This window comes from Cucurbita pepo, chromosome 4 (genome assembly GCF_057944985.1).
Source record: "Cucurbita pepo subsp. pepo isolate OVF chromosome 4, ASM5794498v1, whole genome shotgun sequence".
NCBI classification, from domain to species: domain Eukaryota; kingdom Viridiplantae; phylum Streptophyta; class Magnoliopsida; order Cucurbitales; family Cucurbitaceae; genus Cucurbita; species Cucurbita pepo.
This window is the reverse complement of record NC_141801.1, coordinates 10,630,890-10,646,075: the sequence shown is the minus strand read 5'-3', so window position 1 is coordinate 10,646,075 and position 15,186 is coordinate 10,630,890. Positions and strand designations below refer to the sequence as shown.

Here is a 15,186-nt window from a genome sequence, read left to right as displayed (position 1 = left end):
AATTAGAATTTGTAAGTTACAAGCATTATCAACAGGATGTAACTGGCATCAGACTTCTAGCTTTCATCCTTGATGGTGATTAGACTTTCTTCCTCTAATTCTTATCTGTTTTAGGGTATTGACATGTTTGAAATTGATTTGAATATATTGCATCCTATTTTGACTGAATGTCGTGTTGTGAAATTGGAGCTGGAGCTTATTCTTATTCAATTTGCCAACGATATTAACTCAGAAGCTGATGTTCAGGTAACAGCTCATCTCTAATATATAAAGTTAACCATTTCGATGATTAATTTTCATGACAACCCAACCCGAAAATAGAGGGTTGGGTTGTTAAAAATTTTGGGTTGGGTTGGGTTACCAATCCAACCAACCCGAACTTTTGGGTTGGGTCAAAAAAATTCCCCAACTCGACCCAACTTGGACCATGTACACCCCTAATGAAGACCACTAATATCTCCATCAAACTTCAATATGGATAATGGATCGATTATTTAATCCCGGGGTAAGAGAATAGTATTGTTCCGATTTCCTCACTGTCATCTTACGGTATGCCGATTGAGCTTCCTCGGTATCGACGCCACTTTGATTTGTCGGATTGTTGAAGCCACTTCCATGGCTTCGGCTTCGCTTCTTACTCCTCCGCCGGTGCCGGTGGAGCTTTACGTCACCAATAGAGAAAAGTTGCTTAAGTCCTTACGTCAATACCTTGCCGATTCCGCTCGTCCTCTCAAAGGCATTGTGTTGCTTCAGGTAATCTTATCTGCAATTCACAACACGATGCCCTAATTTTGTGTTTGTAACATTCCGTAGTTTTTTTTTTCCTTATTTCATTTCCTTGATTGTGACGATTTGTTAGGGAGGCGATGAGCGAACGCGCTACGATACGGACCATCTCGAACTCTTCAGGTACTTGATGATGAAAGTCTTAAGTTTCTGATATTCGACGTAAGCACAGTTCAGTTTTTTGATATTGCAATGTATCTCAAATTATGTCCTAACCTCTGATATTCTATCCGTCGCGGCGTCGCAAATAGTCTAGAGCCACACTTGTTTTAGGACTTAGATAATTTTCTCGTAGTTATTGAATTGTGTGCCGCGCCACTTACAGATGATTATAGACATTAAATTGTTAACACTTATATTACGTCGCCGTCCTGAATGATAAAACTTATCTGAGTGTTACTCGAAGCTCAATATGCTTGCAAATTCCTTTTGCTTTTCAGTATAGTCATCGCGAGACACGTTTGATCCTTTTGGTTGGTTTAATTTGCAGGCAAGAGAGTTATTTTGCTTATCTGTTTGGAGTGATAGAGCCTGGATTCTATGGCGCTATTGTAAGCCAATTACTCCCTTGAACGTTTTAATGTTAATTGTTTAATATTGATACTAATCTTTATGTTCGAGTTTGTACATTTTTACTTGACACTTGCAGTGTGTTAAATGTAATTATTTGATTAAATTGTTTTATTTTGCAAAATTTTCACACAATAGTTGTTTCATTACTATGTAGTTGGGCGTGTAGCTGTTTTGACACATGTACTCAATGAAAATGAAGTCATTCCTTATACGTCTATTTACCACATATCCACGTTATTGTCTTGTAACACAAAATTTGTATAGGACATTGCCAGTGGAAAGTCAATTCTGTTCGCTCCAAAGCTGCCTTCTGATTATGCTGTATGGTCGGGAGAAATAAAGCCTTTGTCATATTTCAAGGTGGTGTGTGATAACCTGCACTTGGTGCATTACGCCTTGTCTTATTAGCTGATTGTACTGAATATGTTTTATAGGAAAAATATGAGGTCAGTATGGCATACTATACAGATGAAATCGCAGCTGTTTTGCACGAACAATACCAGGAGTTGGAGAAACCTTTACTATTTCTCTTACGTGGGTTGAATACTGACAGCAACAATTTTTCAGTACCCGCAAATTTTGAGGTTCAGTTCCCACCTTTATGCTTTATCCTACATATTTGTTGAAATTGTAAAGAAAGCTATTTGGTTTCGTTGGGGTTTATCATTGAGGAATTACTGCATTTGCCATATCTCGATTTTGGAATGGTCCACGAGTTTTCCGAAGTTCAAGGCCATTAGTTTTCCAAGGCTCATTAATTATGCTTCTATTTTGTGTTATACTTTTGGAGAATAGATGTCTTGGACTCTGTTTTCTACTTTCTATTTACCATTTCTGGAGCTGTTACTTATACTGTGCGAATTTTTGCAAAAGAAAATATTTCTTTTGGATTCCTGATCATTTATTTCAATTTTAGAAAATAGTTGAGAAATTGTTGTATTTTTCATTTTTAGCTCATAGATTTCTGATTAAATATCACGGAGTACAAAGGTGCATAATAGTATTTAAGGGGCTCATCTAAAAGGTGTCTTTCAATTTTGAAATAATAGATTACAAGACACAGCATTGTTTCTCTCTTTGGACAGAAAATAGAAAAAATAATTGCATGATTCTGTTTTCATTTTATAAAATTAGAATTTGGAAGTTAGAAGCATTATCAATGGGCCCCTTACTGTTGTAACTAGCATCAGACTTCTAGCTAGCTTTGATCTTTGATCATGTTTAGACTTTCTTCATCTAATTCTTATCTGTTTCAGGGTATTGACACGTTTGAAATTGATTTGAATATCTTGCATCCTATTTTGACTGAATGTCGTGTTGTGAAATCGGAGCTGGAGCTTGCTCTTATTCAATTTGCCAACGATATTAGCTCAGAAGCTCATGTTCAGGTAACAGCTCATCTCTAATATATAAAGTTAACCATTTTGATGATTAATTCTCATGACACGTGTATTTGCATTGAAGTGCTCAGCTTATGCTTTTATTTTTAATATTTATATTTACGAGAACAAGTGGAAGTTCTGAGAGGTTGGTTGATAACGTGAAAGATTAAGCATGCTTTTGTTTCAGGTTATGAAAAATATCAAGGCGGGCATGAAAGAATATCAATTGGAAAGCTTATTTCTTCACCATACTTACATGTATGGTGGATGTAGGCACTGCTCATACACTTGTATATGTGCCACTGGAGAAAATAGGCAAGTCTGCAAACAACTACCTGTTTTTTCAAACTGGATGCCGTAGGATCATTTAAGCTTTTAGTTCTTTACTTGATGTTGGTTGAATGACTTTGTTAATGGACCTATTTATTTACTCTTTGGGGGAGGGGAAGCCAGCGGCTGTTCTGGACTGTGGATGGATGAAGTCATTTGAATTGTTTATTTTTTAAAACTATATTTTTATGTTGGTGAGATTGATGTTAACGTATGGATGGTATTCTATGTTGCAGTGCCGTTCTTCACTATGGACATGCAGCAGCTCCAAATGACAGAGTATGTTGAATTAAAATAATTTTATCCTTTGATGTTAACATTCTGCTTATGTCCAAGTAGAGTATAGTAATCCTTAATTTCTCATTGTATCTTTTGTGAAGCATTCCAAACAAAAATTTTATTTATTCTAATGCAGACGTTGGAAGATGGTGATATGGCTTTGTTTGATATGGGAGCAGAATACCAGTTTTATGCATCTGACATTACTTGTTCATTCCCAGTGGGTGACATTTATTCTATGCTGTTTCATTTTAAGTGAAGTTAATATTATTCTTCACTGTACACTTTTAGGAATCAATGTCTAAGAAATTATATTAAATTATGTGATTTGAAATTCTTTGGTTTGATATCTTGTGAAATCCAACCACTTTAGTTTGGGACTTTTCAAAAGTCGAAGGAAAATTTGAAACAGGTTTTCAGTTATTTTATTTTAATGGATAACATATAAATGAATTCATTAGGATTTAAAATCACCTGGAAAAATTAGGCAACCACTTTTCAAAGTAAAGCATTTTATTGCGCCTCCAAGTAAAACTTTCTTTAATCTATCATTTAGTTTATATCAATCCTTTTGAATTTCCATAACATATGTTCATCCTTGTCGCAGGTGAATGGTAAATTTACAAGTGATCAATCGCTGATATATAACGTAAGTTCCTCTTGAAATGCAGTCCACTACTTTTCTGCTATTCCCTTGGCACAAGGATAGGTTACCTCTTTTTTCTTTTTCCTATTTCTCTTAGACATGGGGTTGTCTATTTGTTTCCCTGTTTTGCAGGCTGTCCTCAAGGCTCACGATGCTGTTATATCGGTTATGAAACCGGGAATAAACTGGGTTGAAATGCACAAGTAGGCTTTTTATTGATATCCCTGCTCTGATTTTCTTTTGAGCGTACAAAATAGTTTGAGGTGTAACCGTGGATGTTACATGCAATTCATTTACATCAGGTGGTGAAGAAAAGGTCTAAATGATTGTTTTCTTACTGAGAAATTGAGATACATAAATCTGCTTGTATAATCTACACATGGTAAAGGTTAAAATTCCCCTGTAATTAAACTTTTGTCGCCAGTTAGCTTATAAATGCGACAAAATCTGTCATTTGGAATAGTTATACTTTGTTTGACCACTTTCCTCTTCTTTTATGCCATCTCTAGCCTGACTGTTTCATTCATTAGATTAGATACATACGTTAGTTGCTGGGTTGACCTGGTTGTCATTATGACGTGTGATGAAGTTAAAGTGACTTTGGGGAATGGGTTCCTATGGTGGCTACTTAAGATAGTAGAAGACTTAGAGATTTTTTTTACGACTAAATCTTGTAACGTCCAGTGATTGTTTCATGAGATTAGTTGTGGTGCTCGTAAATGAACATGCATGGATATTTTTAAAAAAAATGTTGCATTTTAAATGCTGTTTTACTTTCCTGCGTATGTGTTTTTGTTAGCATGTCATCTAATTGACATTGTTTCTAACATTTAACTGTTATTGTCTCAATATTTTTATTTATGGCTTGTACATCTTGTCAATGTTGGTCAAATGCTTTCTTATTTACATTCTTTTCATATACCAGATTAGCTGAGAAGACTATTCTTGAGTCATTGACCGAGGGTTCTGTACTTGTTGGGTACATTCTCCTCCTTACCCCACCCCAAACCTATATATATATATTTTATTCTCTTGCAGTCTGCTTTCTATTTGAATAAGGAGAAGTTGTTATTTTATTGTAGAGATGTGAAGGACATGATAGCTGAGCATCTTGGGGCTGTATTCATGCCACATGGTTTGGGACATTTCCTTGGTATCGATACTCACGATCCTGGAGGTTACTTGCAGGTTCCAGTGGATGATTATTTGCTTTATGTTATTTATCTCTACTTCACATTTGTGCATACGACAAAACAATTACAAACTTAGGAAAAATAAAATGACAAATGGGTTAAAAGGCGAACATATAGAATAGGAAGAACAAAAGTTCTATTGGCTTGCAAGCAAAATATTCTTTTTCAATTCGTAACATTTGGCATGCTTTTACAGGGTTTGGAGAGGCCTGAAGAACCAGGGCTAAATGCTTTACGTACAGTCCGTGATCTTAAAGAAGGAATGGTTAGTTATAGCCATAGCTTTTGGTTCTTCCTTACTAGTCGCAAGTCGCCATAACAAATTGTTTGCTAGATTACCTAGTGGTGTCAGTGTTTTATAGGGTGAGGTGCAATTATCCTCTGGAGCTAAGCAAGGCTTACAAAAATATTATCTAATATTAATAGAAATGATTTAATATAAGAAAACATGGTATTTGGAAATTGGAAGTATGGAAAATTAAAGAAATTAGGGCTTTATTTAAGAGACAGGTTAAAGAAAGAGGCACCCCAGCCTAAAATTAAAGAAATTGTGGCCCCTTTTCTCCCTTTGTCCTGTTCTTGGGTTTTTGCGAGAGGGAAAAAATGGACAGTGCAGAAAAGTGCAAGCTGCACGCAACAGCGATCCGATCGTTTAGGTGTGGTTTTGAAACTATTGTTTCATTTCTGACTAAGGTTACAGTACATGTGTTGTTTTCTAAGCTTTTCTGGTTATAGGAGTGGGAGAGGAAATTATCAATATTTTTTCATTATATTACTTAATTCAATACTCGTCTTGGTTCCTTATCTTTATGTTTACTTTCCTCGTTTTCGTTCCTTGTTTATTTTCAATCATGCAAGTTGGTGCTGGAATCAAGAACCCAGTGTGAATAGAACATTTGTGATGGAAGATGTAACATCATTACAATATCCAGTCTCAAAGTGTTATGTTTGCTATAATGCATTTTAGGAATGAAAACAATACAAAGTTTAATTTTCTTGCTAATTTGCAGGTCATTACTGTGGAGCCCGGATGCTACTTCATTGATGCATTACTAGACCCGGCCCTGGAGAATAGCAAAACTTCCAAGTTTTTTAATGTCAAAGCACTGAACAGATTTAGAGGCTTTGGTGGTGTTCGAATTGAAAGTGATGTGGTACACTACACATTCCCTTCCAAACTTATGCTTATTACAACTTGACATATGACCATATGTTGTTCCTCTATTAACAAATTCCGGCAATCTTATGGTCATAGCCACCGGCTGAAACTGTTCATATTGAGTCAGTTCCGTTAGTTTGAACTATAATGATCGTTGGCTCAATTTTCTTGTGTAAAATAAAAAAGGAACCACAATAATGGTTGAAGAGACCAACATCGCTACTTTAGTAGATAATTGAGGACGTGTTAGGATTGGTTTTGGATATTAATTTTTTCATTTAGAAAAACCAATACAGAGCAATATGTTGGTTAGTTTCAATTTTAATTTAACCATAGAATACATATTTGACGTCTTCTGTTTGGCTTTTGCAGCTCGTCACTGCCAATGGCTGCAGGAACATGTCAAATTGTCCTCGAGAAACATCGGAAATAGAGGCAGTTATGGCCGGAGGCCCATGGCCAATTGTCAAAAAATCTGCCGCCGCCAAGTAGGGTAGTCGTCAGTCGTTATAGTAAATAAAAGGTGCTGCGCCGGAAATGGCATTCGAGTGGTGTTCTTGAGTTGCCTGCGCTGCGTCCAGTACTCGACTGGCATCAGGTGCTCCTGCATCCCCCGTTTTTTACCCCCTTATGATCTAAACTAAACTCTCTGACCTGAATTCAGTTCTTAAAAAAAAAAAAAAAGTTATTTATCTCCAATAATATTATATCTAGAATAAATTCTGGCTATTTCCCAATGTGGAAAATAATAGGTTTGTCATAATGCTAGGTGAAATGTCTAATGTAGAGTATATTTCAATTTTAATTATTCGGTAACGTTTTTAGTTTTTGAAGATTATAAGTTAATTCTTGAGATTTAATTATCGATGAACTATCCCACCCATGGTAGTCTCTTATTTCTAAAATTATTGATTTCCCCCTTAATTTCCTTTAGTAACCTTAAAACAAATTACTTCAGTAATTAGTTAGACAAGTTTTAATTTATAAATGTTTATTAGCCCATATATCTTCCCCAGCAACTTCGAACATATGATTTAAGTTATATTCAAATTTTAAAAACTAAAAGAAAAACAAGTATTTAAAAATCTATTAAAATGTATTATTGGTTTAGATATTATTATAAAGTTTAGAAGAAATGGAGAAAAATCAAGAAAAAATTAGCATAATTTTTGTCTTACTCAACTAATGAAAAATGAACCCTAAGACTCCAACCTAAGACTCCAACTATTGTCCATGTACGATCCCCAACTCCAACTACTGTCCATGTACGATCCGTACTAGACTTGACCAACTACTCCTATTAGTGGTATATTTTGGTCCTCTTCCCCATTACTTAGAAAAAGTGAGCCACCGTGGTTCAGGTACAAGATACTATCATTACGGCCTGAACAATTAGACGAGCCATCGTGGTATGAGATACTATCATTACGGCCTAATCATCATACAGTCTATGTACGATCCATACTAGATTTGACCACGATCCATACTAGATTTGACCAACTGCTCATATCAATGGTATATTTTGGCCATCTTCTCCATTACTTAGAAAAAGTGAGCCACCATGGTTCAGGTACAAGATACTATGATTACCGTCTAGACAATTATACATCCAATCCTTTATCATACAGAGAACACATACCAATTGTTGTTAAAGAACCTACACGTGGCAGACTCTTATTGAGTTATCAAGCAAACTATTTTTAATTAAAAAAATTAAAACTTAAAATTTAACACTATGACAGCTTACCCAATTTAATTATGGTCCAGGTGGCATCTATTTTAGATCAACCTATTAAAGAGCCATAGAAAAAAACCAATTAAAGGAACAAAATTTAATTTAAGCTAATTAAATCATAACAAAGCCTATTTTATTTTTTAAAAATAATTTATGACACGAGTATTATATTTAAAATAAATAAATTAATTAATTAAAAAGAAATAAACTCATGAACGTGGAACACAACTAGTCCGCTGCTTTAAAAGCACTTCAAAAACTCGCTCGTAGCCGCGCAGTTGAGTTCTACGGCGAAACACTGCTCTACACTAAAACCCCACCCGAAAGCCCTAATCTATTCGTTTACTTTGCAACCAATCCATCATGGGTCGCCGGAAAAATGGTGATCACAGCTCATCCACCCTCAATGGCCTGCCTCAGCCCCAGGGCTCCAAGATTCGCTTCGAAGACGACGACGAAGCTCTGATTGAAGAAACCACTGAGAGCTCCAACATCGACGAGTCCATGTGTGAAGCCGACGACTCCAACAGAGTCATTGAAGACTCCGCGTGTGAGCCTGCCCAGTCCTTGGATGACAAAGATGATAAAACCAGCGCTGATTATTACTTCGATTCCTACTCTCACTTCGGTAATGGTTTTTCCTATCGGTTTGCTGATGTGTGGATGTTTTCTTCTTCCTTATTTCGAATATATCATCTAGTTTGATTCACCGTCGGTTCTAGGTTCTATCATTACTGCATTTTGGAATATAGTCTAGGGACAAGCCCTTAAACCTGCACTTCCTTTTAGTAATTGATTTACTTGAATTGCCATTTAGGTTTAACATCTCAAAGTTCCTTTGTTACTCTCCTGGGTTAAAAAAATATAGATTGTCCTTGGACGACATATGTTGAACGCTCCTTGCTGTTTAGTACGGGAAAAGTCTGCGTGAATGTGTTTATTATTATGCTGTGTTTTCGTTCATCCATTTATTGTTTTTGGGAATGTCCGTGACTTCTGGTTCACAATTTGTTATTCATCTTCAATTAAGATCCTGAAAGTGAAACTAATTACTTTTTTTTTTTTGTAATTTGTTCGTTTTACTTGTGCAGGCATTCACGAAGTAAGTTTCCGACATGGATGCAAGCCGAAAGAGTTATTTTTCATATTGTATCTTACAGAAATTTAGCATGGCTATTTTTCTTGTTGCAGGAAATGCTGAAGGATTCAGTTAGAACTAAGACGTATCAAAATGTAATTTATCAAAATAAGTTTTTATTCAAAGATAAAGTTGTCCTTGACGTGGGAGCAGGGACTGGCATTTTGTCCCTATTTTGTGCCAAAGCTGGAGCAGCACATGTTTATGCTGTAAGTTTGGTGGTTCTTGTAATATGGCAATGTGCCTTCTTTTTTCCCCTTTGTTTGGTTTATTCTTTTAGTTTTTGCTTCTAAGGAAGTGTTCGTTTACAGGTCGAGTGCTCCCATATGGCTGATATGGCAAAAGAAATTGTTGAAGCCAATGGATTTTCTAATGGTATCTTTCTTATATCTCTTGTTCCTCTTGTACCCAATTGTTGTAATTTCATAGATTTGTATTCTCTCAGTTATTTTCTTTTCTTCTATAGCAGTTTCTCATCACAAAACCCTGTTTTTTTTTTTTTTTTTTGGCAGTTATAACCGTTCTGAAAGGGAAGATTGAAGAAATTGAGCTTCCTGTTGCTGGAGTAGACATAATTATTTCAGAATGGATGGGATACTTTTTGTTGTTCGAGAATATGTTAAATACAGTCCTATATGCTCGTGATAAGTGGCTTGTAAGTGTTCTGTGTATTTGCTGAGATTTTAGCACAAGTAATCTGTTTGAAGAGTGTTCTGTGTATTTGCTTCTGTATTCTTGCGATGATTTAATGTCACTCATTCATTCTCTAATCCAAGGCTCAATAACTTAATGGGGCAAGCCAAATGTGGGAATTTCAGCTGGTCCCTTATATTCACATATGCTATTTTGTTTCCGTCATGCAGGTTAATGATGGTCTTGTTCTACCAGACAAAGCTTCTCTGTATCTAACAGCCATTGAGGATGCAGACTACAAAGAAGACAAGATTGAGTGTGAGTTAATTGACATGTGGCCCTTCTAGTATAGCTCCTTGAGATGTTCTATTTAGCACATCCACGTACAATCTTGGTTGCTAGAAATGTTATTTGAATCGTTCAGCTATATATGTTGCAATCTTTTCTGACATTGTTTCCTTGTTCGTCTACATGCTAAAATAGTTTGGAATAGTGTATATGGGTTTGACATGAGCTGCATCAAAAGGCAAGCCTTGGTGGAGCCTCTGGTGGACACTGTTGACCAGAATCAAATTGTTACAAACTGTCAGCTACTTAAGGTGATAACGAAACACTTTCACTGAAAACTGAGTTAATTTGACACTTGAATACATCATGCTTGCCATAGTTTCATGGTCAAATAATGAAGTTCAATATTTATGTCGAACATGAGTGTTTCTTGCTTGTTGTATCACATCTCAAAGCTTTGACTTTTAAAAGCTTCCATCAGTCATCTAATTTTTTGAATCTCCTCCAATTCTATTTCTATCTTTATTGCCTTGAAAATCTTCGACGACTGTAATCTCGTCCTAGTTTTGAATGTTTGGTGTTCTAGTCTCATGAACTTCGATTATAGATTACATTTTTTTGGATTCTATTTTCCATGTTCTAAAAAGAGTATTTTACACTTGAGTTTTAGTGATCCTTCTCTTATACCTGTTGTTTTCATTATGGATGATATGTTTTGGTTGGTCTCACTCAGACAATGGATATATCCAAAATGGCGCCAGGCGATGCTTCCTTTACTGCTCCATTCAAGCTCATAGCAGAACGTGACGATTACATTCATGCTCTTGTTGCCTACTTTGATGTATCTTTTACCAAGTGCCATAAGTTGACTGGATTCTCTACTGGTAAATTTCTACTGGGATGAAACAAGTATTTTTAGGCCATTGTAATTCATGACTTCTATTTTGTTTTAGAATTGATAGAATCTTCTGCAATATTATGTCACAGGGCCGAGATCAAGAGCTACACATTGGAAGCAAACAGTTCTATACTTGGAAGATGTTCTCACCATTTGTGAGGGAGAGGCTATCACTGGTAGCTTGAATGTTGCTCCAAACAAGAAGAATGCTCGCGATATTGATATCGTGCTGAAATATTCGTTCAATGGACGTCGATGCACGATCTCGAAGACTCAACATTACAAGATGCGTTGATTCAACAATAGTGCAACAACACTGGCTTGTTTTCGATCACAATTTATGTATTCGTGTGTTGCTACATCTTCTTTAAGGAATTAATTAGGTTTGACAATTATACCTTATTGATATGCTTGTATTCATTTATCCATCTGGATGCTTTAAATACAATTTATAGTTCCTCTTCTGCCAAACAGAGCAATTGGAGAATGTACCCCTCAATTCCTGACAACTTTTGCAATTTATAATGTAAGTTGTAAAAAAAAAAAAAAACATTTCCAAATCCAAGGCTTTAGTCTTCCTGAAGAGTACTACAAAATTTCAAACATTGATTGATTCGAACAAGAACTCTTCTGTATTTGCTATCAGTTTCACTAGCTAACTTCCTAATGGGGCGATGCAAACACAACGAATTTAACTTTAATGTTACTGAGAGACTTTACAGTTCTTGTTTGGCGGCGGGCTTTGAACTTTTGAAGCCTCTGGACTTCGCTCTCCACCAATGCCTTACTTTGTTAGACACTCTGTAAGCGTGCTTTTTTATTGCTTCCCCTGCCTTCGAAACGCCCTTCGTGATCCTGTTTTTCCAATCACTCTTCTTGCTCTCTTTCTCCCTCAAAACTTTGCCCTGCAAAAAGGTTTCCCAATAAGTTTATGCAAAACATTTATAATTAATTCCTGAAACTTCGGGCCATATAAAAGATGTTTTAAGTACCAAATTTGAAGGGAATTTATCATCTTCTTCCTCGTCTTCATCGTCGTCATCTTCGCCTCCGAAATTCTTCATATTCATTAGATCATCTCTTGAATACATTTTCATGCCGGGTGCTCCTGGCATTCCCTGGTTTAGGTGAAGAGCGTGGGTGAAGCTTAGAAATTGAGGAAGTGTTGACCAACAAGCACTAAAACAACGAACTAATTACCTCCATAGATCTCAACATCTTTTCCATCTCAGCTTCCTTTGCTGACTTGGCCACGAAGGGCTCGCCTGGAGTCCTGTCCTGAATCATAATACAGTACAAGGATCAACTATAGAAGACTGAATCTCAATAAACTAAAATGTCAAAGACTGAAAACCACATTTTAACTTGGGTGTTAACTTAACAATTTTCATCACTCCTCTGTTTTTAACCAAAACTAATAACATGATCATTAAATGAACCAAAGCATCATTAAAATTATTCACCATCTGGGATTTCATAATGTCAATCTCTAACGAATAACCAATGCATACAGACCATTCAAATTTAACTAAAACATATAATTAGAGGGCAAGTTAGTCCCAATAGGTACCAGAACCCAGAATTTTAATGACAATGACAATTAGCTCACACCAAAAAACGATGGATAAAATCTCATCAATCAGTTAAACCGGCATGTGATTAGTTGCTACCTTAGGAACTGGAGGCGGCTTAGTACTGCATGATTGAGTGAGGTCCTTGCACAGATAGTTAATCAACGATTCAATGTTTGGTTTGGAGCTATACAAGTATTCAGCAACATCAGTATCAGAATATCCCATGACCTGTGAAGGCAACAGAACAAATTGAAGAAATTGCTATATTTTCTTTCTGGTAAACCCACGATGGGGAATCTATTCTATCACAAAGTCAAAGCAATTCTAGCAAAACTCACCACTTCAGATTCAGTAAACTCCTCCTGGCTATTCTTTTAAAAAAAAAATTCCTTCTAGTTCATCTTTTACTTGATTTATTTGTATTGGTCTGTGTATATTGCATTTACCTAATCAGTGGACCTCATTAAGATTTGTAATCTACTAAAAACAAACTACTTAAGGAAGTAAGAACACTATTCCTACTAGTTTATGTCGAGGTTTTTTCATAAAAACATCAAAATATACGAATACAATGAGATTCTCATTTCTTATCTCCCCAGATTCTGAAGCTGTACTAATTTTTTGTTCTGTCAGCTAATAAGGGTTAATAAACATCATACTCAAGGCCAAAACAATACATACCTCTTGACATGCACGCTCAATAGTCTTGCACTCTGAATTGCATTGTCCTTCGGTGTTCTGCTCCACTAGCTAAGAAGACATAGTTCTTCAATGAGTTATGGCTTACAGGTGAAGTTTTTGAAGTAATAAAAACAATATAACTCGGAAAGATTATTAATATTTTGAGTTGCTTGTCGGCAAAATACTAAAAGAAAAGGTATTTCCGTTCATATTTTGAATATCATGATTGTAAACGGAAAAATTAGTTTTGATTCATAGGACCGTTTCATTCATTTTCTAAGTTGAAAATGCCAATCCCGAACAGTGATAACAAGTCACCAAAGTTTTATACCTAAATTCATTAGATTGAAACAGCAAAATCTCATCTCAGTTCCACTTACCTCAAGCCTATCCCCTTGTTCAACAATGTCAATCTGCAAAATCCAATCAGCTTCTGCCTTCTTCAAATTACATACGTTCTCAGCTATTTCGATAATTTGATACTCGGAGATCTACATCAAGAACCCCAAAAGAAAGGGAAAACATTCAAATGCAGGAAAAAAAATGAATGGAGTTGATTATAATCTGAATCTCTAAATTAAAGAATCCAAAACCGATCCACGAAACATCAGCTATAAAGAATTACCTTCTTGGGAGCGATCTCAGCTCGTTTCTTCTCAACTTGGTGATACAACTGCACAGCAAGCTTCTCGCAGACCTGGCATTTGATGTACGGAACGTCCTCCCTCCTTGCAGCTGCTGATAGCTTCTTCGAACACTCAAACGTCGGAACCCAAGCAATGGCAAGAAGCACCAAAACAACACTCAGTAATCGATTCATCTTCTTCACGAAGCTCTCTGTTTAAGATTCAGAGAATTTGAATTGAGGATTCCAACAATGGTGGAAGAAGAGTTTTACGCTACAAGATTTTTCACCGAAATGGACGAAAATTGGAATCGGTTCTAATCAAAATCAAATCAATCAAACAAACGAAGAAAACAAAGGCGCTTCGGTCTTCAAGAGGACGAAACAAAACTAATAAATAAATAAATAAATAACATAGCTGACGTGTCTTGATCTAATTGGTTCCTCTGGTACATTTACGTAGGTCCATCGATTTCATCCAATAGGGTGCAAGAAAACACGTCTTTTTTTTAATTTTTTAATTTTCTATTTCTTATTAATCGAGTTTCGACTTTCGAGTATAAATTTGTATTTAAAACTGATTTTACTGTTAGTTTATTATTAATTTTTTTAATTAAAAATTTGTCTTTATTAATCATTCCTTACCTAAAGTTCGAAAATAAAATATGTTAAATTTTATTTTTTATGAAATATATTTTTTTATTATTATTTAATCAATTTTGATAAAATTTAACCTCAAATTTAGAAATTAATCTTAAATCTAAAATGAATCCTTTTTACTATTAGTGGAAAAAGCACACAACCACTTAGATAGTATATAACTCGGCCTCAAGAATTGACGATTAATCGCATCTTTAATAGTACATTATGAGGCGTTTTAGATCTATTAGACATAGATATGATTCTGCCGAAACGTCATACACTAAAAAAATACAATAAATAAACTATACATCATGAAAGCGGTAAAGGAATACAACACAAAAGGTTTTGGTATGTAACATATATGAGATCATGGGCAACACATATTGTACAAGCATTACCGTGACATACTTGTTCACTAATTATGATAGTTTTTTTTTTTTTTTCCGCTATATATTCCAATAATAATAATAACAACAATAATAATAATAATAAATTTTGCAAGTTCAAATATATATATATTCGGGTAAACATTTGAGCTTCTCAAGCAAGGGAGCGAGTAAGTTTATTATTATTATTATTATTATTACTATTTTATGCAAAGAAACGATGAAAAATACTATATTT

The 15,186-nt window shown here is 35.3% G+C and overlaps 3 protein-coding genes across 3 annotated transcripts; 2 read left to right on the top strand and 1 right to left on the bottom strand.

The window, feature by feature from the left end:
• The first annotated feature begins 494 nt into the window (after nucleotides 1-494).
• LOC111793564 (Metallopeptidase M24 family protein) lies at nucleotides 495-7,194 on the top strand. Its single transcript, XM_023675503.2, has 16 exons — nucleotides 495-753; nucleotides 860-909; nucleotides 1,277-1,337; nucleotides 1,624-1,719; nucleotides 1,794-1,943; nucleotides 2,616-2,747; nucleotides 2,929-3,056; nucleotides 3,308-3,350; nucleotides 3,487-3,570; nucleotides 3,958-3,999; nucleotides 4,129-4,199; nucleotides 4,922-4,975; nucleotides 5,079-5,184; nucleotides 5,386-5,454; nucleotides 6,200-6,343; nucleotides 6,721-7,194. The coding sequence occupies exons 1-16, from the start codon at nucleotides 616-618 to the stop codon at nucleotides 6,838-6,840; spliced, it is 1,488 nt and encodes a 495-aa protein (XP_023531271.2). The 5' UTR covers nucleotides 495-615; the 3' UTR covers nucleotides 6,841-7,194.
• Nucleotides 7,195-8,338: 1,144 nt separating this feature from the next.
• On the top strand, nucleotides 8,339-11,511 carry PRMT11 (arginine methyltransferase 11). The gene is made up of 9 exons (XM_023675544.2): nucleotides 8,339-8,711; nucleotides 9,175-9,185; nucleotides 9,275-9,430; nucleotides 9,533-9,596; nucleotides 9,734-9,876; nucleotides 10,085-10,172; nucleotides 10,338-10,453; nucleotides 10,876-11,026; nucleotides 11,130-11,511. Exons 1-9 carry the CDS (start codon nucleotides 8,447-8,449, stop codon nucleotides 11,333-11,335), a joined length of 1,200 nt encoding a protein of 399 aa, XP_023531312.2. The 5' UTR covers nucleotides 8,339-8,446; the 3' UTR covers nucleotides 11,336-11,511.
• A 28-nt stretch (nucleotides 11,512-11,539) lies between these two features.
• Nucleotides 11,540-14,287, bottom strand: LOC111793593 (nucleophosmin). The gene is made up of 7 exons (XM_023675545.2): nucleotides 13,921-14,287; nucleotides 13,676-13,786; nucleotides 13,296-13,364; nucleotides 12,711-12,842; nucleotides 12,241-12,318; nucleotides 12,033-12,158; nucleotides 11,540-11,945 (listed from the first exon to the last, which is right to left on the bottom strand). Exons 1-7 carry the CDS (start codon nucleotides 14,113-14,115, stop codon nucleotides 11,757-11,759), a joined length of 900 nt encoding a protein of 299 aa, XP_023531313.2. The 5' UTR covers nucleotides 14,116-14,287; the 3' UTR covers nucleotides 11,540-11,756.
• Between the last annotated feature and the right edge of the window lie 899 nt (nucleotides 14,288-15,186).